We start from the raw sequence: 24814 nt of genomic DNA on the forward strand, positions 1-24814 counted from the left end.
GGCTGAGGAACTGGTGCAGGGAGCAGGGTTTCAAGTTTCTGGATCTTTGGGACCTCTTCTGGGGGAAGTATGACCTGTACAAAAAGGACGGGTTGCATCTGAACCCGAGGGGAACCAATATCCTGGCGGGGAGATTTGCTAAAATAACTGCGGAGACTTTAAACTAGTACGGTTGGGGGGAGGGACTCAAACACAGATAGCTAATAGGCAGTGTGTGAGGCAGGAGGCAGAAAAGGGAAACACTCAGACCCAATATGTAGGAGAGAAAGAAGGGAAAAGAAATAAACTGAGAATAAGAAATGATGGGTCCCTTAAATGTGTATATTTTAATGCTAGGAGCATTGTAAGAAAGGTGGATGAGCTTAGAGCCTGGATTGACATCTGGAAGTATGATGTTGTGGCGATCAGTGAAACATGGTTGCAGGAGGGTTGCGATTGGCAATTAAATATTCCAGGATTTCATTGTTTCAGATGTGATAGAATCGGAGGGGCAAGAGGTGGGGGTGTTGCATTGCTTGTCAGGGAGGATATCACAGCAGTGCTTTGGCAGGACAGACTAGAAGGCTCGATTAAGGAGGCTGTTTGGGTGGAACTCAGAAATGAGAAAGGTTTAGCAACACTTATAGGGGTGTATTATAGACCGCCAAATAGGGAACGAGAATTGGAAGAGCAAATATGTAAGGAGATAGCAGATATTAGTAGTAAGCACAGAGTGGTGATTGTGGGTGATTTCAATTTTCCGTATATAGACTGGGAATCACATTCTGTTAAAGGGCTGGATGGTTTGGAGTTTGTAAAATGTGTGCAGGATAGTTTTTTGCAGCAATACGTAGAGGTGCCTACCAGAGAAGGGGCAGTGTTGGACCTCCTGTTAGGAAATGAGATGGGTCAGGTGACGGAGGTATGTGTTGAGGAGCACTTTGGGTCTAGTGATCATAATGCCATTAGTTTCAATATCATTATGGAGAAGGTCAAATCTGGACCAAGGGTTGAGATTTTGGATTGGAGAAAGGCTAATTTTGAGGAGATGAGAAAGGATTTAAAAGGAGTGAAATGGAAATTGTTGTTTTATGAAAAGGATATAATAGAGAAATGGAGGATATTTAAAGGTGAAATTTTGAGAGTACAGAGTCTTTATGTCCCTGTTCGGTGGAAAGGAAAGAATAATAATTTGAAAGAGCCATGGTTTTCCAGGGAAATTGGACACTTGGTTCGGAAAAAGAGGGAGATATACAATAAATATAAGCGGCAGGGAGTAAATGAGGTTCTTGAGGAATATAAAGAATGTAAAAGGAATCTTAAAAAGGAAATTAGAAAAGCGAAAAAAAGATATGAGGCTGCTTTGGCAAGTAATGTAAAAGTAAACCCCAAGGGGTTCTACAGATATGTCAATAGCAAAAGGATAGTGAGGGATAAAATTGGTCCATTAGAGAGTCAGAGTGGACAGCTATGTGCTGAGCCGGATGAAATGGGGGAGATATTAAACAATTTCTTTTCTTCGGTATTTACCGAGGAGAAGGATATTGAATTATGTGAGGTAAGCGAAACAAGTAGAGTAGTGATGGAAATTAGGAGGATTAAAGAAGAGGAGGTACGGACACTTTTGAAGAATATAAAAGTGGATAAGTCTCCAGGTCCTGATAGGATATTCCCTAGGACATTGAGGGAAGTTAGTGCAGAAATAGCGGGGGCTATGACGGAAATATTTCAAACGTCATTAGAAACAGGGATGGTGCCGGAAGATTGGCGCATTGCGCATGTTGTGCCTTTGTTTAAAAAAGGTTCTAAAAGTAAACCTAGCAATTATAGACCTATTAGTTTGACGTCTGTGGTGGGAAAATTAATGGAAAAGATACTTAGGGACAATATATATAATTATTTGGATAATCAAGGCCTGATTAGAAACAGTCAACATGGATTTGTGCCTGGAAGGTCATGTTTGACTAATCTTCTTGAATTTTTTGAAGAGGTTACCAGGGAAATTGATAAGGGCAAGGCTGTGGATGTTGTCTATATGGACTTCAGTAAGGCATTTGACAAGGTTCCACATGGAAGGTTGATTAAGAAGGTTAAATCGTTGGGTATTAATAGTGAGGTTGCAAGATGGATTCAACAATGGCTGAATGGGAGATACCAGAGGGTAACGGTTGACAATTGTATGTCAGGTTGGAGGCCAGTGTCTAGTGGAGTGCCCCAAGGATCTGTGTTGGGTCCACTGTTGTTTGTCATTTACATTAATGATCTGGATGATGGTGTGGCAAATTGGATTAGTAAATATGCAGATGATACTAAGATAGGTGGAGTAGTTGATAGTGAGGTAGATTTTCAAAGTCTACAGAGAGACTTGGGCCTTTTGGAAGGGTGGGCTGAAAGATGGCAGATGGAGTTTAATGCTGATAAGTGTGAGGTGCTGCATTTTGGTAGGACAAATCAAAATAGGACGTACAGGGTAAATGGTAGGGAATTGAGGAATGCAGTGGAACAGAGGGATCTGGGAATAACTGTGCATTGTTCCCTGAAGGTGGAATCTCATGTGGATAGGGTGGTGAAGAAGGCGTTTGGTATGCTTGCCTTTATAAATCAGAGCATCGAGTATAGAAGTTGGGATGTAATGTTGAAATTGTACAGGGCATTGGTGAGGCCAAATCTGGAGTATGGTGTGCAGTTCTGGTCGCCAAATTATAGGAAGGATGTCGACAAAATGGAGAGGGTACAGAGGAGATTTACTAGAATGTTGCCTGGGTTTCAGCACTTAGGCTACAGAGAGAGGTTGAACAGGTTGGGTCTTTATTCTTTGGAGCGTAGAAGGTTGAGGGGGGACTTGATAGAGGTTTTTAAAATTTTGGGAGGGACGGACAGAGTTGACGTGGGTAGGCTTTTCCCTTTGAGAGTGGGGAAGATTCCAACAAGGGGACATAGCTTCAGAATTGAGGGACAAAGGTTTAGGGGTAACATGAGGGGGAACTTCTTTACTCAGAGGGTTGTGGCTGTATGGAATGGGCTTCCGGTGGAAGTGGTGGAGGCTGGCTCGATTTTATTATTTAAGAGTAAATTGGATAGGTATATGGATAGGAGGGGATTGGAGGGTTATGGTCTGAGTGCAGGTAGATGAGACTAGGTCAGGGAGAATGGTCGGCGTGGACTGGTAGGGCCGGACAGGCCTGTTTCCATGTGGTAGTTGTTATATGTTATATGTTGTTATATGTAAAATGCAAATTGGAGGAACAGCAGCTCATATTTCGCTTGGGCAGCTTACAACCCTGCAATATACATTTTCTTATGAATAAATGATGAAATTAGGTTAAAACTAGAACTCCCATTATGTTTCTAACTTATAGAAAAGTGGGAGTGACACGGTGGCCCAGTGATAGAGTTGCTGCCTCACAGCGCCAGAGACCCAGGTTCGATCCTGACTACAGGTGCTGTCTGTATGGAGTTTGTACGTTCTTCCCGGGTTGCTTCCCACATTCCAAAGACGTACAGGATCGTAGAGTTAATTGTCTTTGGTAAAAATTGTCCTTAGTGTGTGGGATAGTGCTAGTGTACGGGGATCCCTTGTCGGCGCAGACTCAGTGGGCCGAAGGGCCTGTTGCCGCGATGTACCTCTGAATTGCACGCTGGCGCAGCGTCAGAGTTGCTGCCTTACAGCGAATGCAGCGTCGGAGACTCGGGTTCTATCCTGACTACGGGCGCCGTCTGTACGGAGTTTGTACGTTCTCCCCGTGACCTGCGTGGGTTTTCTCCGAGATCTTCGGTTTCCTCCCACACTCCAAAGACGTACAGGTATGTAGGTTAATTAACTGGGTAAATGTAAAAAAATTGTCCCTAGTGTGTGTAGGATAGTGTTAATGTGCGGGGATCGCTGGGCGGCGCGGACTCGGTGGGCCGAAGGGCCTGTTTCCGCGCTGTATCTCTAAATCTAAATCTAAAATCTAAACTAAACTGAAACTGCATCAGGATTGAGAGTGCGAAGCGTCAATAACTGATGTAAAATGGTGAGTGGGTGGGGTAAGGCAGATGCAACTCCAAGGTGGTTTGTACTATGGTGAGATAAGAAATGGAGATGCTTGCTGATGAGGGCAAAGTGAGGCAGTCTGGTTCAGATGCAGCAGCACAAGTGTTACCCAATTATCCTATTCAGAGAGAGTCACACCACCATTCCCACTATGTTCATTGGCATTACTGTTCACATTTGCTCATCAGAAAGTTCATAGGGGTGTGGGATCACTATTGTGTGTTAATTAGACCCGACACAAAATCTGCATCAACAAACAGTGCTGGAGTAACTTCGCGGGTCAGACAGCATCTCTGGAGAATGTGGATAGGGGACGTTTTGGGTTCGGACCCTTGTCTGTAATCTTCATCAGCAAGTTGGAGGAGGCAGAGTTCCTCATAGAGCTGCTGATGGTCTGATTTTGTTACAATGGAAAAACCCACCTCTTGACTCCCCAAAACCGTGCAAGCAATATACTAGACGTAAGACAAGAGCCTGATGGAATACTGCCCCCGTGATTCAGAAATGTGGTTCCCACAACACGCAAGGAGCTTGGCACCATTGAGGATAAATTCACTTGTATTTATGATGGTGTCTTGGCCTCTTTGAACATCGAGGCGCTGCATCACTGATGTTTTGCGCCTGCCGTGTGTCTCACCTATAAAATGCTCTTCCACCATTTGCCTGCGTTCTTTGACAGCTTTCCCAAACTAAAGCCGCTACAACCCAGAGGTCAAGTCAAGTCAAGTCAAGTTTATTAGTCACATACACATACACGATGTGCAGTGAAATGAAAGTGGCAATGCCTGTGGATTGTGCAAAAAAAAATTACAGTTATAGCATATAAATTAAAGTTAATACAGAGAAGACAAAATTTAGTCCCTGGAGTTATAATAGTTAACAGTCCTGATGGCCTGTGGGAAGAAACTCCATCTCATCCTCTCCGTTTTCACAGCGTGACAGCGGAGGCGTTTGCCTGATCTTAGCATCTGGAACAGTCCGTTGCTGGGGTGGCAGGGGTCCCTCATAATCTTGCTTGCTCTCGATCTACACCTCATGATGTATAGGTCCTGCAGGGCCTTCCTGTCCTATCCTGTTCCCAAGCCAGACTGTGATGTTGGTGAACAGGATGCTCTCTATAGCCCCAGAGTAGAAGCACTGAAGGATCCTCAGAGACACTCTGAATTTCCTCAGTTGTCTAAGGTGGTAAAGGCGCTGCCTTGCCTTACCCACCAGTGCGGCAATGTGCGTTGTCCATGTCAGATCCTCTTTAATGTGGACTCCCAGGTATTTAAAACTGCTCACCCTATCCACAGTAAACCCATTTATTTCCAGTGGCGTGTACATCCTTGGATGTCGAGTCCTTCTAAAGTCCACAATCAGCTCCTTAGTTTTTTTGACATTCAAGAGGAGACTATTGTCAGGAGCTCCGCAATTTGTGCCCAGTTTTTTTAAATACTTTTGCCATTCTTGCAATATCGCCTGGTGTCTTCTCGTAGAAGTGTGGCAAGGCACGAATGCTGCTGTATCTGCAGTTGGCTCTTTCCCAAATCCTTGGCAAGATTGGCATTAAATGTTGAACTTGACAGCATCCACACAAATGAATCCAAAATGGTTAAACTGCCCGGGGTTTCCATGCGCAGAGCCAGACTTTGAGCGAAAGTGTATCCAGCATTGGTGAGGAAGGCTTCCTCTCGTTGCAAGCATAGAAGGATTAGACTGAGAACTGATTGTATGGCCTTGACATACATTCTCCTTTGTTTAAGTAGTTGAAAGGTAATATAATTGAGGGGTTTGGGGTGACTACAGTAATAGAAACAGCATGAATAGAAGCAGCAGTAATAGAAACAGCAGTAATGGAAATCAAACTAATTTCCATGCATAACCTGGTAAGAATGAGAAGACATAATTGGAAAATAAGAGATTAAACTGAATCCAAAGGGATCTTGGATATTTAATATAAAAAACACTAAAATGAAATCAGGCCATAAAAAGGCAAATGTAACACTCAGGATTTTTTTTTTCCATACAAAAATATTCTAAACATGGGTGGAACCATGGTTGATCTGCACCTGGAATGCTGCTTTCCTCTTACATTTCTGGTCTTCGAATTTTAAAAAGGCCACAGAGGCACTCAGAATTACAGAAAAAAGATTGCCAGGATGATACGAGACTAAAGTGGTAGAAAGTCTCTGGAACGATTGTGATATAATGCAGAGAACTATATTCTGCACTGTAGCTTTTCCTTTCCTATACTTGAGTTTGACTCGATTGTATTTATGTACAGTGTTATCTGATTTGATTGGATAGCATGCGAAAGAAAGATTTTCACTGTACCTCGGGACAGGTGGCAATAAACATTGACCTAAAACATCACGGTAGATTGAGCAAGATGTAACCATTCTGCTGGAAAAGAGAAGACTGAGAAATGACTTGAGGGAGATGGTGAATATTACTCCCCCCTCTTCCCTGCGCTCATCTGAACTTGTACCCATTTCTCCGCATCCCTCCCCTCAGGCTTTACGATTCACAACACTTCTCTCATACCTTTAGTCTTTTCATCTCTGGCCTTTGTTCAACCATCTGCCTCTCAAAAAATCCCCTTCGCCTGTATCCCACCTATCACTTGCCAAGCTTTGTCCTGGCCCTCCATAATGTCCAGAAGGACCTCCTCTTTTACAGCATTCTCCCCCTCCTCACCACGATCAGTCTGAAGAAGGATCCTGACTCGAAATGTCACCCACCCATGACCTCCAGAGACGCTCCCTAACCCATTGAGTTACATCAGTACTTTGCATGTTTTTTTTGTAAACCAGTATCTGCAGTTCCTTGTTTCTACAGTGATTAATATTTCAGGATTTAAGTAAATCATCTGTGTCTGGGGATTTTTTTTTTCCACATGTGGTTAGAACAAGTATATAAGGGCCTTAGGCATATCAAGAAATGGTTGGATTTTTGGAGCTCAAGCACTACTTCAAACAAGTCACATACATAGATAGAAGAAGAAACACAATGAATCCCAAGGGAAAAATGAGTAAAACAATGTGCTGAAATTTAATGTGAACAGGTGATCGATGGTGACCTGGTGGGCCAAAAGGCCTGTCTCCATGCTGTATCTCTAAACTAAACTGCTATAATTAGAACCTAGACATTGGGGCTATCGGCCTGGGAGAGGATACTAACAGTGGCTTGTTTATGCTGTGGATTTGAAAGAATTTTCGGAGATGATAGTGGTACTACTCCTCCAGGGCTTTGAAAGGCCAGTCGTAGGTAGTTTATGTTCTGATGTATACAGGACGGCAAGGATCACTGATGACCATGAGCTTTGTACTGAGTTTGAGGTCCAAACTACAAACACTCTTCTTCAGACATCCAAAACCTGTACTGATACCCTGAAGGTAAGGGCAGCAGGGTGGTACAGCGGCAGAGTTGCTGCCTCACAGCGCCAGAGACCCGGGTTCGATCCAGACTACGGGTCCTGACTGTATAGCGTTTGTACCTTCTCCCCGTGACCTGCGTGGGTATTCTCCGGGTGCTCCGGTTTCCTCCCACACTCCAAAGGTCTACAGATTTGTAGGTTAATTGGCTCCTGGTAAAATTGTAAATTAAACCAATGTCCTCTAGTTTTGATTCCCCTATCCTGGGTAAAAGACTGTGCATTCACCCTATCTATTCCTCTCATGATTTCACCCACCTCTATAAAATCACCCCTCAGCCCCCTGCTCTTCAAATTCCTGGCAACATCATCATAATTATTCTCTGCATGCTTTACAGCTTAATTATATCTTAAAATATAACTGGTTATGATAACAGTGATGTTGAAGACAACGCCCTCACCTGTATCAAACTATTACCTGCCTGCCTTTGTGCTGCCCCTCCTCTCTTCCAGTTTTCGTTCCGCCCCTTACAATAAGTCTGAAGTAGGGTTCTGACTCACAATGTCACCTATCCATGTTCTACAGAGATGTTGGCTAATTCACTAAGTTACTCCAGCACTTGTTATCTTTAAAAATATTGTACAGGTTTAGGAGCAAGGCATTCCCTGCTCTTCCTCAGGATCTTGGTGAAATGCCTGACGTACCACTTTCACTCTAGATACCTCTGTTTGGTTGCTGCTTAACATATGGAAGGTAGGGCAGAGGTGTGGAGCTGACCACTGTGACCTTGCTGCAGCCTCCTGCCTTGGAGTATGTTGGCACTGCAATGTGGGGAGAAACATACAGCTCAAATTACATTGAAGCTCATTTATCATCGAAGGATTCCGCACAGGAACAGATCTACTGAGTCCGTTCTGGCAACCTGCCACCCGATTTTGCTAAACTTACACGAACCTTATTTACCATATTCTCCCCACATTCTCATCAGCTCCCCTCAGGTTCCACCACTCACCGGTTGAATAGTAGTAATTTACAGTCGCTAATTGCCCAACCAACCCGCACCTCTTTGGGATACGGGAAGAAACCCGTAAGAAACCCAAAGAAAACTCTCTGTTTTCTTTTCTGTAATGTTTTTTGACACAGTTCTCTGCAATACTTTACTATTCGTTTCGTAAAAAGGTCTCGAATCTGATCCAGATGTCTTTGCTCTGCACTCCAGCTTTCCAAATGAACTCTGTAAATGCAGAAATCTGTGACGATATATTTGGTACTTCAAGTCATTTGTTAAAGTGATAAACAATGCTGCCAAACCTCGTGGGATGCCATTCTCAAACCGTTTCTGATCTGTTGGTGTCTGTGTAGTCTTCCCCTTTTCAAACTTCCAGTTTTTCTCTGATATGATACAATCTTTTTTTTTTGGTGGGGTGGGGTATGCTTTCATAGTTACGTCAACAACATTGCTTTAATCCTATCCAACAGACTTAGTATTTCCTCAGTAAATAGGTTAGAAAAGAAGACGTGTATTTATAGGGTGCCTTTTGTAGTTGCCCCCAAATGCTGTGCAAACATTCAAGTAATTTTGAGTGGAGGTCACACTGTGATGCTGAAATTTGCACACAGTCATCCTCCATAAATAATAACATGATATGTTTAAGCTTGCTTATGCCAAAGTGTGCATGAAAGTGTGTTTAAATGTAAAATCTATTCTCATGATCAGAGAAGAAGCTCCCAACTTCTGTCAATTTACTTGAAATACTGTCAGGAATGTCTAACCATGCTTCAGCATCAACGAGGACTATTATTAGAATAAACTAGACCAAGTGGACCCGCTGGGCCCAAACCTCTCCTGCATTGGTGCAGCACCCTGTCCTCCCCCCCTCCCCTCTCTCCTCACCCCCTCCCCTCTCTCCTCACCCCCCTCCCCTCTCCCTTCTCCCCCACTCCCCCCTTCCCCCCACCCTCCCTCCTCCCCTCCCCCTCCCCTCCTTTTAAACTTAAAAATGTGAATAACTTTAAAAAATATAACGCCGATTTCAATAAAACTACTTGCATTATCACTAAAGTGACAATGGCGAGTAAGGTGGACCTAAAATTGCCGCACTATCGTGTACCGCTTTGGCTGAAGTTCAGTGACAAACAAGATAACAAACGAGAGTTTTAGTACATAGATGATGAGTTCTTTCTGAATTCCATTTCATCATTCTGCTTAGGTAGCTTACAATCCAAAGGTATGAACATTGAATTCTCCAATTTTAAATAACATCCTCCCTCTCTCTCCCTCCCTTTATCCTGTACCCCATCCCAGCGCTTATCTTTTTCTCCCTCTATCCCGCACTTTTCCCCCAGCCCTCTCCCCTTCTACCGTTAACCCTCGCTCTGGCATTGGATTTCACTCCTCTTCTCTCCTGATCCAACACCCTTTTCTCCTCTAGCCTTTGTCAACCTATCTGCCAAACAACCCCCCCCTAACCTAGCATTAGCACAGCTGCACTCGGCCATCAGTAAGCAGCAGGATGCCCACCCCAACGGTGCCTTCATTGTTGCAGGGGACTTCAATCAGGTCGACCTACGAGCCTCGCTCCACAAATTCCATCAGCATGTGCAGTGCCCTACCAGGGGCTCAAACACACTGGACAAGGTGTACACCAATGTAAAGGACGCCTACAGAGCTCTCCCCTGCCCACCCCTGGGACAATCCGATCACCTCTCACTGTTTCTACTGCCCGCATACAAACCCCTCATCCGCAAGACCAAACCCACAATAAAGACGGTCAAAATATGGCCCGAGAATGCCACCCTACAACTCCAGGACTGCTTTGATCGCACCGACTGGGACCTGTTTGCACAACAGGCCACCTACGGTTCAGAGATAGAGGTAGACTTGGAGGAATACGCATCCACTGTGCTCTCCTACATCAACTGCTGTGTGGAAAATGTCACGGAGGACAAGGTGATAAAGATGTTCCCAAACCGGAAACCCTGGATGAACAAGGAGGTATAGAACCTGCTGAGGGCACGCAACAATGCCTTTAAATCTGGTGACACTTCAGCATACAGTGTTGCCAGATCACACCTAAGCAAAGGTATTAAAAGGGCCAAAGACACCCATAGGCAACGGGTGGAAGAGCACTTCAACACCACGGACACCAGAAGCATGTGGCAGGGTGTCAGGGACATCACTGGCTACAAGAGCAGCCCTGCCTGCCCCCACAGCGATATGGCATTGACCAACGAGCTTAACACCTTCTTTGCCCGCTTTGAAACTGGCAAAACCACCTTGAGTGAAAGAACCCCAGCCGAGGCGGTGGGACAGGTCTTGCAACTGAGCACACAGGAGGTACAACGCGCTCTGCAAAGGGTCAACCCACGCAAGGCTGCAGGACCGGATGGTGTTCAAGGAAGGGTACTGAAGGACTGTGCTGAACAGCTGGCTGAGGTATTCACCAAGATCTTTAACCTGTCATTATCTCTGGCTACGGTCCCCAAGTGCCTGAAGTCGGCTATCATAGTTCCGGTGCCGAAAAAAGCAAAGATCTCCAACCTGAACGACTACCGCCCGGTTGCCCTAACGCCGATTGTCATGAAGTGCTTTGAGAGGCTAGTCCTCTCACACATCAAATCCAGCATCCCTGACTCACTGGACCCACATCAATTTGCATACAGGGCAAATAGATCTACAGAGGACGCCATCTCTCTGGCTCTTCACACTGTCCTGACTCACCTAGAGAGACAGGGCACGTACGTGAGGATGCTATTCATAGACTATAGCTCCGCCTTCAACACGGTCATCCCCACCAAGCTCATCACCAAACTCCACCAGCTAGGCCTTAGCTCGTCATTATGTGACTGGATCCTGGACTTCCTGCTGGAACGACCGCAGGCAGTGAGAATGGGCCCGCACCTGTCCTCCACTATCACCCTGAGTACCGGCACACCACAGGGCTGTGTTCTGAGCCCCATGCTCTACTCCCTCTTCACACACGACTGTGTTCCTGCATTCGACACCAACACCATTGTCAAGTTTGCAGATGACACAACGGTGATCGGGCTGATCACCAACGGGGATGAAACAAACTATAGAGCGGAGGTGCAGAACCTGGCGGACTGGTGCTCGGATAACAACCTGTCCCTAAATACCACCAAGACCAAGGAGCTGATCATCAACTTCCGTAGGTCACATAACGGGGAATATGCCCCGATCTCTATCAATGGGGTCAGTGTGGAGAGAGTGTCCAGCTTCAAGTTTCTGGGCACTCACATTTCGGAGGACCTAACATGGTCCAATAACACTGCTGCGCTGGTCAAGAAGGCACAACAAAGACTGTTCTACTTAAGAACACTGAAAAAGTCTGGTCTACCCCAACAGCTGCTGAAGACCTTCTACCGCTGCACCATAGAGAGCATCCTAACGCATGGAATCCCTGTGTGGTACCTCAGCTGCACGGAGGCAGAAAGGAAAGCTCTACAGCGGGTAGTCCATAGAGCTCAGAGGGCCATCGGAACACAGCTACCAGACTTGGAGGGCATCTACAACACACGATGCCTCAGAAAAGCCACCAGCATCCACAAAGACTCTTCACACCCCTGCAACAGTCTGTTCGAACTCCTTCCATCGGGCAGACGATACAAGGCCTTCTATGCCCGCACCTCCAGACTCAGGAACAGCTTCATCCCCAGGGCCATAGCTGCTATGAACCGGTCCTGCTGAGCCGGATGGCCACAACGCATAGATCAACTTGCACTTTACCCTGTCCAAAACTGTTACAACTGTTCGTTTCGTTGGGTTGCTGCTGTCTAAATTACCTAAATTAGTGCATCGTATGGGAGGCGCATTCCCAATCTCGTTGTACCCCTGGGTACAATGACAATAAAGATATATTGTATTGTATTGTATTGTATTGTATCCACCTATCATTTTGAAGAAGGGTCCCGACCTGAAAAGTCATCTAGCCATGTTCTCCAGGGATGCTGCCTGACTCAATGAGTTACTCTAGCACTTTGTGCCCACCTATTACTTGTAAGGGTTTGTCCCATCTCTTTTCCAGCTTTCTACCCCTATCATAATCAGTCTGTAGAGGCTCACAACCCAAAACATCATCTGTCCATGCCCTCCACAGACGCTGCCTGACATGGACAGTTCCTCTAGTACTTTCTTCTTACTCAATTTTCCCGTGTCTTTTCCATTTTAATTAAACTTTCCATGATGTTGAAATTGGCTCCCACTTGACCAATGCATGGATGTTAAATTTCTTAATCGTGTTCTCTGAACAATTTCTGTCTACGTCCATAACTTTGTTTGAAACTCTCCTTGATCCTGCTGCAATCTCTGACCAACTCTGGCCTGTAATACATCCCCAATTTTAATAGCTCCATCATAGATAACTGTGCTTTAAGGTACCAGAAAGCCATGAACCTTTCTGCATCTCCTTTTATGAAGGTCCATAAAATTATCTCCTTGATCTTGTATTTGTTGGTGCCGAGTTTTTGTTGCTATTGGGTCGCTAGTGCTGGTGAACATGGCAGGATTTACTGCATATCTCATTCCCCGTTAAGCAGGAGATAGTGAGCCGCCTTCTAGAACTGCTGCGTCCTGTGGATTGAAGTGATTCCTACTGGGATATCGGTTTAGGAATACTGTGATTTTAAGCTTGCGAAGTGAAGAAACGGCAATATTTTAATAATTTGTTGAAAGTTGCTCTGACAAGATACTTTTGAATCTTTTACAGTGGAAATTTTTTATACGAATGCAAGTTGGTACAAATTTGCAAATTATTTTCAAAAACCATCTTGCTGTAAATTGTTTGAAGGTTTTGTGTTGTGTAAGGTCTGCTGGTTGCATCGAACATTATTGTAAAAGCAAAATGGTAATTAGTTTGAGGGCAAATTATATTAAGTGTGAAAATCTATTATTTGGCATTGGCCATTCTCTGCAAAAATTAACAACATTGATGTTTAAATAGATATTTAAATTATCTTTGTAATATGACATAGGTTAAAATATGTTTCACCTTTTGGTTTTGAATAAATATTATTATATGGTGCTGATTGATTGATTGAAAGAGCCTGCTCTTGCTCTTCAGACCACCGAGTCCACACCAACCATCAATCGCCCATTCGTACTAGTTCTTGGTTATCCAATTTTTGCATCCACTCCCTACACATTCGGGGAAATTTATAGAAACCAACCTACATTTTAACCTACAAGCCTGCACGTCTTTGGGATATGGGAGGAAACCGGAGCACCCGAAGGAAACCCATGAGATTGCAAGGAGAACATGCAAACTCAACACAGACAGTACCCGTTCAGTATCGAACCTGGGTCTCTGGCACTGTGAGGCAGCAGCAAAGAAAATGTCGAAGTTTAGAATTTCTATTACTTGGGCATGTTCATGTGTTGTAAACCACATCATTCTCAGTGTAATCCAATATGAATTCCCATCATATTCATTGGTCAGCTATTGAATCTGATTAGTAAAATAAATAGCTAACCATGAATTTATCACACCCATCCAATGAGGTGTTTGAAGAGAAGATAGACACAAAAAGCTGGAGTAACTCAGTGGGTCAGGCAACATCTGGAGAAAAAAAAGGTGACATTTCGGGTCGAGAGCCTTCTTCAGACTGAGAGTCAAGGGAGAGGGAAATGGGAATCCTTGAAGAGGACTGTTTATGCATCACAAGTTATCTGCCTTTGCCACTGAAGCATGTTTAGATTCATTTCTACCCTTGGAATCTAGAAGATCAGAGATTAAGCCTGACAATTAACTGCATTGAGGCAGATATTTGGTTCAGGCCCATAACATTACCAATAAACCATTTCTGATCAGTCATTGACCTGAAATTAAAAATCTTCTCTCTCACAAAGCAACCTGACCTGCTGGGTACTTCCAGCTTTTTCTGATTTTATTAATCTGTTTTCAGCTGTGAACTCTGCACTTCTGCACTCTGCACCCGTTACTCGATCTGTTGTACTTGAGTTTGACTTGATGGTATTTATGTATGGTATATCTGATCTGATGGGATAGAACGCAAAACAGATTTCATTGTACCTTGATATACGTTAGGCGGCGTTAATAAGCTTAAACCTAAAGTCTGTTATCTCCTAATTATTAGGAGTAGATTCCCACTTTAGTATCTTGATGGAAAAAATACATTGTGTTTGAATAAGTCTAACGGGTGTAGAACTTAATAGTTATCTTGTGTCATCTGATGCTAAACAGGGACAAAATATGCCTGATGCCTGAATGTTATATACATTTCAAGATTCAAGTGTGTTTTATTGTCCGATGTCCCAGAAAAAAAATTCAGTTTGTGTATATACACATATATACACATATGTACACCTATACACGCATGCACACACACACACACATGCACGCATATACATGTACATCTATACACACACACACGCACACAAATACACACACATGTAACACACACACACGAACACATAAAAACAAACAAACAAACACCAATAGTGCAAAAAGACACATTTTTCCCCACATGCAATTTATACTGCTCTTATTCTTAATGTTTGTTCTTGCTCCGTTCAGTAATTACAGCTGCTGTTCATTTTGCTCTTGTGCTGCAGGTTATGCTGGCTGCCTCTTACTGGTCACTGCTCGCCCCAGCCATCGAGATGGCAGAATCTTCAGGGAGCTACGGAGCGTTTGCCTTCTTTCCTGTGGGAGTGGGCTTCACTCTTGGAGCAGCCTTTGTTTATTTGGCTGATGCTGTGCTGCCCTCACTGGTGAGTGTGCATAAATCACATCCACTTTCAATCTACAGGCTTCCCTGGTGTGCAAACATTTCTTTTCTGGCGCATAGAACCGTTTGACGTTCCCAGAGGGGGAAAGAGAAGAGGAAACATGTGGGAAAATGTTAATTAAAATAATCGGAGAGGCCTGAAAGTGTTGAGTTATTTTATCTGAAGACAATTTTGTGACATGCACAGAAATCAAACTAAAAGTACTCTGAACTGCTCGTATAAGATTTAAAATATTGCTATGAGATAATATTTTTCTCACTGAATGTTTGATTGGACATTTTCACTTAACTGAGAACATTCTCTGCAGACAGGATGGGTCACAGTGTGAAATCGCCAAAGGGAATTGACTGTCCAGGCATCCTCCTCATCTTCAGGAGGCCTTTGAGAGATGGAGTGCAGAGGCATAAAGCAAGATATTCTCTACTCCCTTAAAGACAGGCGCAAAATGCTGGAGTAACTGAGTGGGTCAGGCAGCACCTCTGGAGAAAAAGAATAGGTGACGCTTCAGGTCGGAACCCTTCTTCAGTCTCACCATCTGGAGTCTGAAGAAAGGATCTGACCCGAAATGTCACCCATTCTTTTCCACCATAGATGCTGCCTGACCCGCTGCATTACTCCAGCATTTTAGTGTCTTTTTTCGGTAGAAACCAGCATCTGAAGTTCCCCCCTACACATTTTCTCTACTCCCTTACCTCTACAATAGATGAATACTAAACTTAACAGTGGATGCAATGGGTGAGGACCGTGGAGAAGATCAGATGTGTGTAGTATTGCAGGGCCGTTAGGGTGATATCCATTAACTCTGTTCCCAGTCACTACATTCCCATCACGACTGAGCTTCCAAGGTCAATAAGGGGTATAAATTGACTATGCTTCAACCTAACAACCTATTTGAATTTTCCAATGCAGTGTACACTTATTACTTAATTGTGGAGTACCAGAGTGCTTACAATGAGCTTCGTAGCTTATAAAGTTCTTGGGTGTCTTGCCCTTTGTTGCCCTTATCTATTTTAAACTCACTGGTGCATTAAGTATTGGGTTTTATTATTGCTTCGTTGAATGGCATCATTTCTGCAGTGTTCACTGCTGTTGTGACTGAGATTGATATCACACCCGACGTCTCTAATATCCTGCACTCGCTGCATCTTTCTGTAGAATTTGCTCTAACTGGAATTGCAAATGTTGTTATATTTTAAATAGACTCTCTTAATAGCATGTTACATGGTACTGCCAAAATTGACGCTGATTGGTGATTGCTCACTGCAAGCTCCATTTCCTATTCATGGGTGGGCAATCTATTCTCAATCGTCAGACACGTGTGCTCTTTCAGTTTATTTGTTTGATTCTGTTCAACAAAATGAAGCCAAGTGAAGGAAAGTTGGAAGTTTGGTCATAGATAGCAGATTTTGAAAGTTGCACCAAGATGCCATTGCTAAACAGTGGGCTGGATGTTTGCTATATAAGTCGCTGATTTAAAAACGGCTGAAAATGCAACAGAATGCACATCCGCACAGTACTGCAGCTGCGAAATGATAATCAATGTGCGGTCTTATTAGCTGATTAGTATGATAAAAAATGAAGGGAACACAATAGACAATAGACAATAGACAATAGGTGCAGGAGTAGGCCATTCAGCCCTTCGAGCCAGCACCGCCATTCAATGCGATCATGGCTGATCACTCTCAATCAGTACCCCGTTCCTGCCTTCTCCCCATACCCCCTCACTCCGCTATCCTTAAGAGCTCTATCCAGCTCTCTCTTGAAAGCATCCAACGAACTGGCCTCCACTGCCTTCTGAGGCAGAGAATTCCACACCTTCACCACCCTCTGACTGAAAAAGTTCTTCCTCATCTCCGTTCTAAATGGCCTACCCCTTATTCTCAAACTGTGGCCCCTTGTTCTGGACTCCCCCAACATTGGGAACATGTTTCCTGCCTCTAATGTGTCCAATCCCCTTATTATCTTATATGTTTCAATAAGATCCCCCCCTCATCCTTCTAAATTCCAGTGTATACAAGCCCAATCGCTCCAGCCTTTCAACATACGACAGTCCCGCCATTCCGGGAATTAACACAAATTTTATATAAGGTTCGATGTGAAATTCAGTCTGCTTTAGACCAGACATCCGCTTCATCTCCAAGAATGCTGACTTCCACTGTAGAAATGTCATCTGATTCTGCTCCATCACAACTCAGCTGCTGAAACCTTCAGCCTCTGGACTTGAATGCGGCATTGTTCCCTTGCTTGTGTCCCATTCTCACTACTACTTGCACACAACCTAACCAACTGTAACCTAATTTACACCCAGTCCAATTCTGCCCAGTGTTCACTGATCTGTTTGATATCCTTTTCTGGCAACCTCTCTTAAGTTTCTCCTGATGTCTCCCATAACACATTTCATTTGATAATACTTCTTTAAAGTGCGGAGCAAGTTTTTTTGCACAGAGAGTGGTGGGTGCCCGGTTTGCGCTGCCAGGGGTGGTGGTGGAGGCATGTACGATAGTGGCATTTAAGAGGCCGTTAGGTAGGCACATGGATATGGATGGATGTGGGTCACGTGTGGTCAGAGGAGATTAGTTTAACTTGGCATTATGTTCAGCATGGCAAGGTGGGCCAAAGTTGCCTGTTCCCGTGCTGTACTGCTCTAAGTGAGGGGATGTTGAAAATACACTCTAAAAATTATTGAAAACGATTTCAACTTTGCATCTGTATTGAACCGTGGGAGTATAAACTGGGTGTTGAAATCAAAAATGATTCTGAACCATCTGTTTTTGGGACCAGAATGCCCACCCATGAGCAGGAAGTGGCGCTGGCAGTGAACAATCACCAATCAGTGTCTATTTTAGCAGAACAGTATAACACGCTGTTAATAGAGTCTATTTAAACGATAACAAAATTAGCAATTCCAAAGAGAGCAAATTCTCCAGAAAGACGCAGTTAAGGATATTAGAGACATCGGGTGTGATATCAATCCCAGTCACAACAGCGGTGAACACTGCAGAAATGGTCCAGGAGGGAATTTCTGGCTGGGAATAGTGATGTTATAGGATGCTGTTTGATTCTTGTGCTCCAGTCTCAGAACTTGATTCTCAATTCTGACTGTTAATAAGATCACAGCTGTCCAATCAATAGAAAATGAAGTTACTTCACATCAGCTTGATTGCCCCAGCACAGAGGCAGTCTCAATAAAAGAATAGAATATTGGCGATGGAAAGACATTGAAAATCACCCAGTTGTTTGCCATTTGAAAAAGAAATGTGGTCCTTTCCACCATCAATACAATACAATACAATATAACTTTATTGTCATTGTACAGGGGTACAATGAGATTGGGAATGCGCCTCCCATACGATGCAATAAATTAATTAGCTAGTCAGTATTAATTTAAACAACCCAATGAAACAAATTAGACCAGTTTTAAAACAGAATAAAGTGCAAGTAGATCTGTGCCGGTTCACTGTGCGATGTGACCATCCGGCTCAGCAGGACCGGTTCATAGCAGCTATGGCCCTGGGGATGAAGCTGTTCCTGAGTCTGGAGGTGCGGGCGTAGAAGGCCTTGTATCGTCTGCCCGATGGTAGAAGTTCGAACAGACTGTTGCAAGGGTGTGAAGAGTCTTTGTGGATGCTGGTGGCTTTTCTGAGGCATCGTGTGTTACCCTCCAAGGCTGGTAGCTGTGTTCCGATGGTCCTCTGAGCTCTATGGACTGCCCGCTGAAGAGCCAAGTATAATAATAAAATGTAGCCTAAGGTTTTTAAGAAGTGTATTTTTTTTGTTCAAATATTAGTGGATTGGCACTTTTTCAGCAGAGGATAGTCATTTTACTTCAAAGGAATTCAACGAAAAGATTGCTGTGGTGGTGGGGACAGCTGTTTCTCTTTATATTATATATATAAATCTAATGTCGACAATTACATGGACAAAAATGATGGTTTGCTTCCAGGTACGAATGAATTATTCTTGCCTGTAATCAGATTCTCTTGGAATTCTTATCAAGTAAAATGTGCAAGGTGATAAAAACTGTGCTCATTTTCTGCCTCCAGGATAACTCAGTCAGTGTTCAGCCTCTCCGCTAATCAAGAGTCTTCCCACTGCTCTGTATTTTTTCAGTTCAGTTAATGTGAGTTATAATTTGCAAAGGATTTGTTGAAATATAGATATGTTTTGCCTTCTGGGGGTTCTCCAAACCAAAGGCTGCATAACACGTTTTTTTACTGATAAATCCAATTTAACAATTCAGCAGTGGCAGGGATTGTTATGGACTCTTTATTATTGTCCCATGTACCGAGATAGAGTGAAAAACTTTCCTCGCATGCAGCTCACTCAAACCACCACACACGAGTACAATCAAACCATAAAACAAGTACACGAGGGAGAAAAATAACCTGAGTGCAGAACGTAGTGTTACATTGCTACAGTGCTCCGCAGCAGGTAAAGTGCAGAATTACAATAAAGGGGAGGAGCTGCATTGAGGTAGGATGCGGAGATCAGACCATTAGCTTACGAGGTGTAAGAAAATAACTCCAGATGCTGGTACAAATCGAAGATATTTATTCACAAAATACTGGAGTAACTCAGCAGGTCAGGCAGCATCTCAGGAGAGAAGGAATGGGCGACGTTTCGGGTCGAGACCCTTCGTCTCGCCCAGAAACGTCGCCCATTCCTCTCCTGAGATGCTGCCTGACCTGCTGGGTTACTCCAGCATTTTGTGAATAATTAGCTTATGAGAGGTCTGTTCAGTAGGCTGGTAGCACGGGGGAAAAGCTGTTCCTGAATCTAGTTTACTCTGAGAGTGGTGACAATGGTATCGGCTGGAATGAGTGAGTCAACATGACCAGCGATCAATGCTTGAGCTCTGGAGGCAGTTGCTACCGGTTGAGTTAAATAGATAATTACATTGACGTATCAAGTTAACCAGAGTGTACTTTTTTGGGATTTCTTATAGATATTTCGTATGCACATCTTAACTTGCCAGAAGGGAATTAAGCGAGCTCTTACTTTCACTTTGTCTTGGTTTTATTTATGACCATCAAGATCACTATGGTTAGATCTTGTTCAGCTCATGCTTAAAATAATGTTCAGAAATACCTGCGTTATCCACAGTCCAAGAATTTTGCAGGTACTTGGGTATCTTGAGGAATTTAAAGGAAAATTAAAAAACTTTAAAGGAAACATTTGACTTTATGGTGCCTTGGCACTTCACTAAGTATTTCTGTTTTCTGTCATTCTTTGGCCTGACATACAAATTACCATCTATCATCATTATTGCTCTTAAAATGGTCGGCATTGGAAAGCTTAAGGGTAGTTGATGTTAAAATCGAGTCACACACATGGCACAGCATTCAAGAGAGAGCTGGATAGAGCTCTTAAGGATAGCGGAGTCAGGGGGTATGGGGAGAAGGCAGGAACGGGGTACTGATTGAGAATGATCAGCCATGATCACATTGAATGGCGGTGCTGGCTCGAAGGGCCGAATGGCCTCCTCCTGCACCTATTGTCTATTGTCTATTGTCTAAGTTGTATAATAAGATCATAAGACATAGGAACAGGCTTAGGACATTCTGCTCATCAAATCTTTCTGCCATTCGATCGTGGCTGATCTATTTCTTCCTCTCGACTCCATTCTCCTGCCTCCTCCCGCAAACCTTTGACACATTATAAATCAGAACCTATCAATCTCTACTTTAAAAAAAACCCAATGATTGGCTTACACAGTTGCCTGTGGCAATGAATTCCACAAATTCGCCACCCTCTGGTTAATGAAATTCCTCCTCCGACATAGGACTTCACTTTATCTTTGTCATTACACTTTCTTCCTGAACAAGTTCGTGTCCAAAAAGCTGATCAAACCCAGGATTCTATTTGGTTGCAATCGTGACTACTAAACATAGCACAAAAAGTAAGGAAATTTGTGTTTGGTAGATTATTTCTTTGTTGTAACAATGCTATTGGCAATAAATCTTATACCGTTGGAAACCCTGTTTATTTCCCTTTTAAATGGTGCCACATTTGTAAGGAACATGCATTTGTGGGATGAGCAGCAGAGCTGAGTATATGGGTTGCGCCAATGAAAAATCTGCCAAATCTTCTCTGCCAATGCCAAAGAACTTATTCTGCTGTTGCTATTGACTCTTGTTTTGAGCTTCTGGTACCCCCAGGTGCTGACAATCAGGTGCCTGATTGGCACCTGACTGGCAGCATCTGTGAGCATGGGCCCTGCTACAGTGGTCAGTAGGTGTCTGCCCCAAGAATCGGCATGCCACGTTTGACTGATCTGGATAGGGCCCGTGCGATAGGGCAACTTCAAGCTGGTGTTCCGCAAAACCAAGTTGCGGCATTATTTGGAGTGAGCCCTAGTACCATCTCCAAAGTGAAGGCCAAGTTCCATATAACGGGGGATGTCAGAGGCAGGCCGCGAAGCGGGCGTCCCAAGAAGACGACACCCGAAGAAGACCGTTTCTTCACCCTGTCAGCACTTAGGAACCGTAGGCTGTCTTCTACAGATTTGCAGTCAAGGTTTGCAGGACGATATAGCCGACAGCTCTCTGCCCAGACAATTCGGAACAGACTGCACGCAGCCGATCTCCGGTCTCATAGGGCTGCCAGGAGGCCTGCCATGACTGCCCTTCACCGTCAGGCCCGTTTGCGCTGGTGACGGCAACACGTGCACTGGAACCTGAACATGTGGAGGAACGTTATGTTCAGCAATGAGTCCAGATTCTGCCTACGGTAGTTGGATCATAGGGTCAAAGTGTGGAGAAGACGCGGAGAACGCTATGCTGATTGCTGCACCGATAGAGTAACATCTTTTGGTTTAGGCAGTGTGATGGTGTGGGGCGACATCTCCCTCGCTGGAAAAACGAGGCTTGTCATCATTGGAGGCAATCTCAATGTAGAGAGATATCGAGATGAGATTCTGCAACCAGTGGCAATCCCATATCTCCACAATCTGGGACCGAACTCTATCCTCCAAGATGACAATGCTCGCCCCCACAGAGCAGGGTTTCTCAGAGACTACCTCCAGAATTTGGGAGTGGAGAGGATGGAATGGCCTGCCAGCAGTCCTGACCTCAACCCCATTGAACACTTGTGGGATCAGCTTGGGCGTGCTGTTCGTGCCAGAGTGACCAACACAACCACGTTGGCTGACTTGCGACAAATGCTGGTTGAAGAATGGGATGCCATCCCACAACAGTGTGTGACCAGGCTGGTGACCAGCATGAGGAGGTGGTGCCAGGCTGTTGTGGCTGTGTATGGTTCTTCCACACGCTACTGAGGCTCCTGTTTATTAAATGAATAAATTGTTAAATTGCCAATATGTCTTGTTTCTTCAGACTTCAATCATCCAATCCACCAAGCAACACTGAACAAGAGTCAATGGCAGAATAAGCTGTTTGGCATTGGCAGAGAAGATTTGGCAGATTTTTCATGGGCGCAACCCACATACTCAGCTCTGCTGCTCATCCCACAAATGCATGTTCCTTACAAATGTGGCACCATTTAAAAGGGAAATAAACAGGCTTTCGAACGGTATAAGATTTATTGTCAAGAAGCATTGTTACAACAAAGAAATAATCTACCAAACACAAATTTCCTTACTTTTTGTGCTATGTTTATGTCTCTCAATCCATGACTGCCACTGGTTAATTGATTAAGGTTAGAATGATTTAAGTATGAAATCGTGCTAACTTACAATGATTTGTATATGAGGATACCCTTCTGAACACCAACAATGTTAATCAGTCGTCATTTAAAAATAAAACCGATTTTCTATTTTTACCAAAGTAGATAACTTCAATTTTTCCAATTTATATTCCATCTTTTGTGACATCCCCCATTCATTTACAGCACATTAAGGAGGCCATTCAGCCCAAGATAATCTGTACTGGCTATTCGAGTACTGTATTCTCTTTAGCTTAATTTCCCCCTTTATCTTTAATGTAGATTATGAACAGTTGGAACTCAACAGTGATCTCATGGCATCTCTACATTGCAACCACATCTCCCTAAAAAATATTACACCTATTTAAAGCTATTTCTGTCAATGTTGCCTTGCTAGATAGATTTCTGTCAATCTACCTTGCTAAGAATTCTGTGTACGTTAAATGCAAGAATTTAGTATAATGTTGTCTGTTTTAACCTATCTGAACTTGCAAATGTTTATACACACAATCCTTATCTGACAGGTTGGTTTCCATTACTCATGGTGTTATCTTGCACTATCACCTTGTTCTTTAGCTCTCTAAGTTTCCTCTCACCTGACCTCAGCTTGTCTCCCCAAATGTTTATTTTATGGCCTGTCCTTGCTGTTCGGCTTGCTCGGGCTCTGGTCTGATCTGAACTAAAGGTTTTTTTGACAAAAATAAACTTTATTCCGAATAAAAAATATATACAAAACAAGAACTGTGCAAAAACTTTTCACATATTCTCAGTGTCCACAAATTCAACAGTGTCATACTCAGTAGTCTTCACACGTATCTTTAAACAAATGAAATTAACCCAGTGGAACAATCTGAAGAAGGGTCCTGACTCAAAACGTCATCTATACGTGTTCTCCAGAGATATTCCCTCACCCACTGAGTTACTCCAGTACTTTGTGTCCTTTTGTGTAAACCAGCATCTGCTGTTTCTTGTTTCCACCAGTGGAACAGCCCCCTCTTTCCCCCGGACTAATACCAGATCCGTATGAATCAAAACCCATTTCTCTGACTCCAATCTTTGAGCCACAGATTCAATCTTCTGATGCCTATGCCAATTTGTGTATGATGTAGATCCAGAAATTCTTAGTTTTATCATATCATATCATATATATGCAGCCGGAAACAGGCCTTTTCGGCCCTCCAAGTCCGTGCCGCCCAGCGATCCCCGCACATTAACACTATCCTACACCCACTAGGGACAATTTTTACATTTACCGAGCCAATTAACCTACATACCTGTACGTCTTTGGAGTGTGGGAGGAAACCGAAGATCTCGGAGAAAACCCACGCAGGTCACGGGGAGAACATACAAACTCCTTACAGTGCAGCACCCGTAGTCAGGATCGAACCTGAGTCTCCGGCGCTGCATTCGCTGTAAAGCAGCAACTCTACCGCTGCGCTACCGTGCCGCGTGATGTTGCTTTATAATTTGAATCCTGGCAGAGCATCCTAGTGTGTAGGATAGTGTTAGTGTACGGGGAGATTGCTGGTTGGCGTGAACATGGTGGGCCGAAGGGCCTGTTTCCGTGCTGTATGCCTAAAGTCTACAGTCTAAAGATACTGCACATGGACAACTTTTGCTGCATCAAATTTATTCAAAAAGCAGGGAGTGTTGGTTAATTATCTCTGTAAAATTTTTTTTTACCCTGAATGTGAAGGGAGTGAATGAGAAAGTGGGATAGCTTCGAATTAATGTGAACTGGTGATTGATGGTCGGCATGGATTCGGTGGGCTAAAGGGCCTGTTTTCATGCTGTATCACTAAACATCTCACCTGTAAAAGTTCTAGATTTGATCACCACTTTTTGCTGAAATAGGAATCTCATCCAAAAGAGTGTGTTTCCTCAAAACCATCTTGATATTTCCTCGGATCCTACCTTCTTATAGTTATGCAGTATCCCTTAGTCAAAATGTGAGGTTGGGTCCTGGGTGTGGTGGTGAGCAATGGGCTGTAATGCTATCACACAAAGTGAAAT

General features: G+C 43.7%; 1 protein-coding gene across 3 annotated transcripts in view; it reads left to right on the plus strand.

The window, feature by feature from the left end:
• Positions 1-24814, plus strand: part of slc39a11 (solute carrier family 39, member 11) — a 588303-nt gene that overhangs the window by 75919 nt on the left and 487570 nt on the right. For all 3 annotated transcript variants that reach the window (XM_078401340.1, XM_078401337.1, XM_078401338.1), the window contains exon 3: positions 14963-15121. In XM_078401340.1, the coding sequence (XP_078257466.1) occupies positions 14963-15121 (159 nt within the window). The remainder of the gene's footprint in view (positions 1-14962; positions 15122-24814) is intronic.

Source organism: Rhinoraja longicauda, chromosome 6, assembly GCF_053455715.1.
Source record: "Rhinoraja longicauda isolate Sanriku21f chromosome 6, sRhiLon1.1, whole genome shotgun sequence".
NCBI classification, from domain to species: domain Eukaryota; kingdom Metazoa; phylum Chordata; class Chondrichthyes; order Rajiformes; family Arhynchobatidae; genus Rhinoraja; species Rhinoraja longicauda.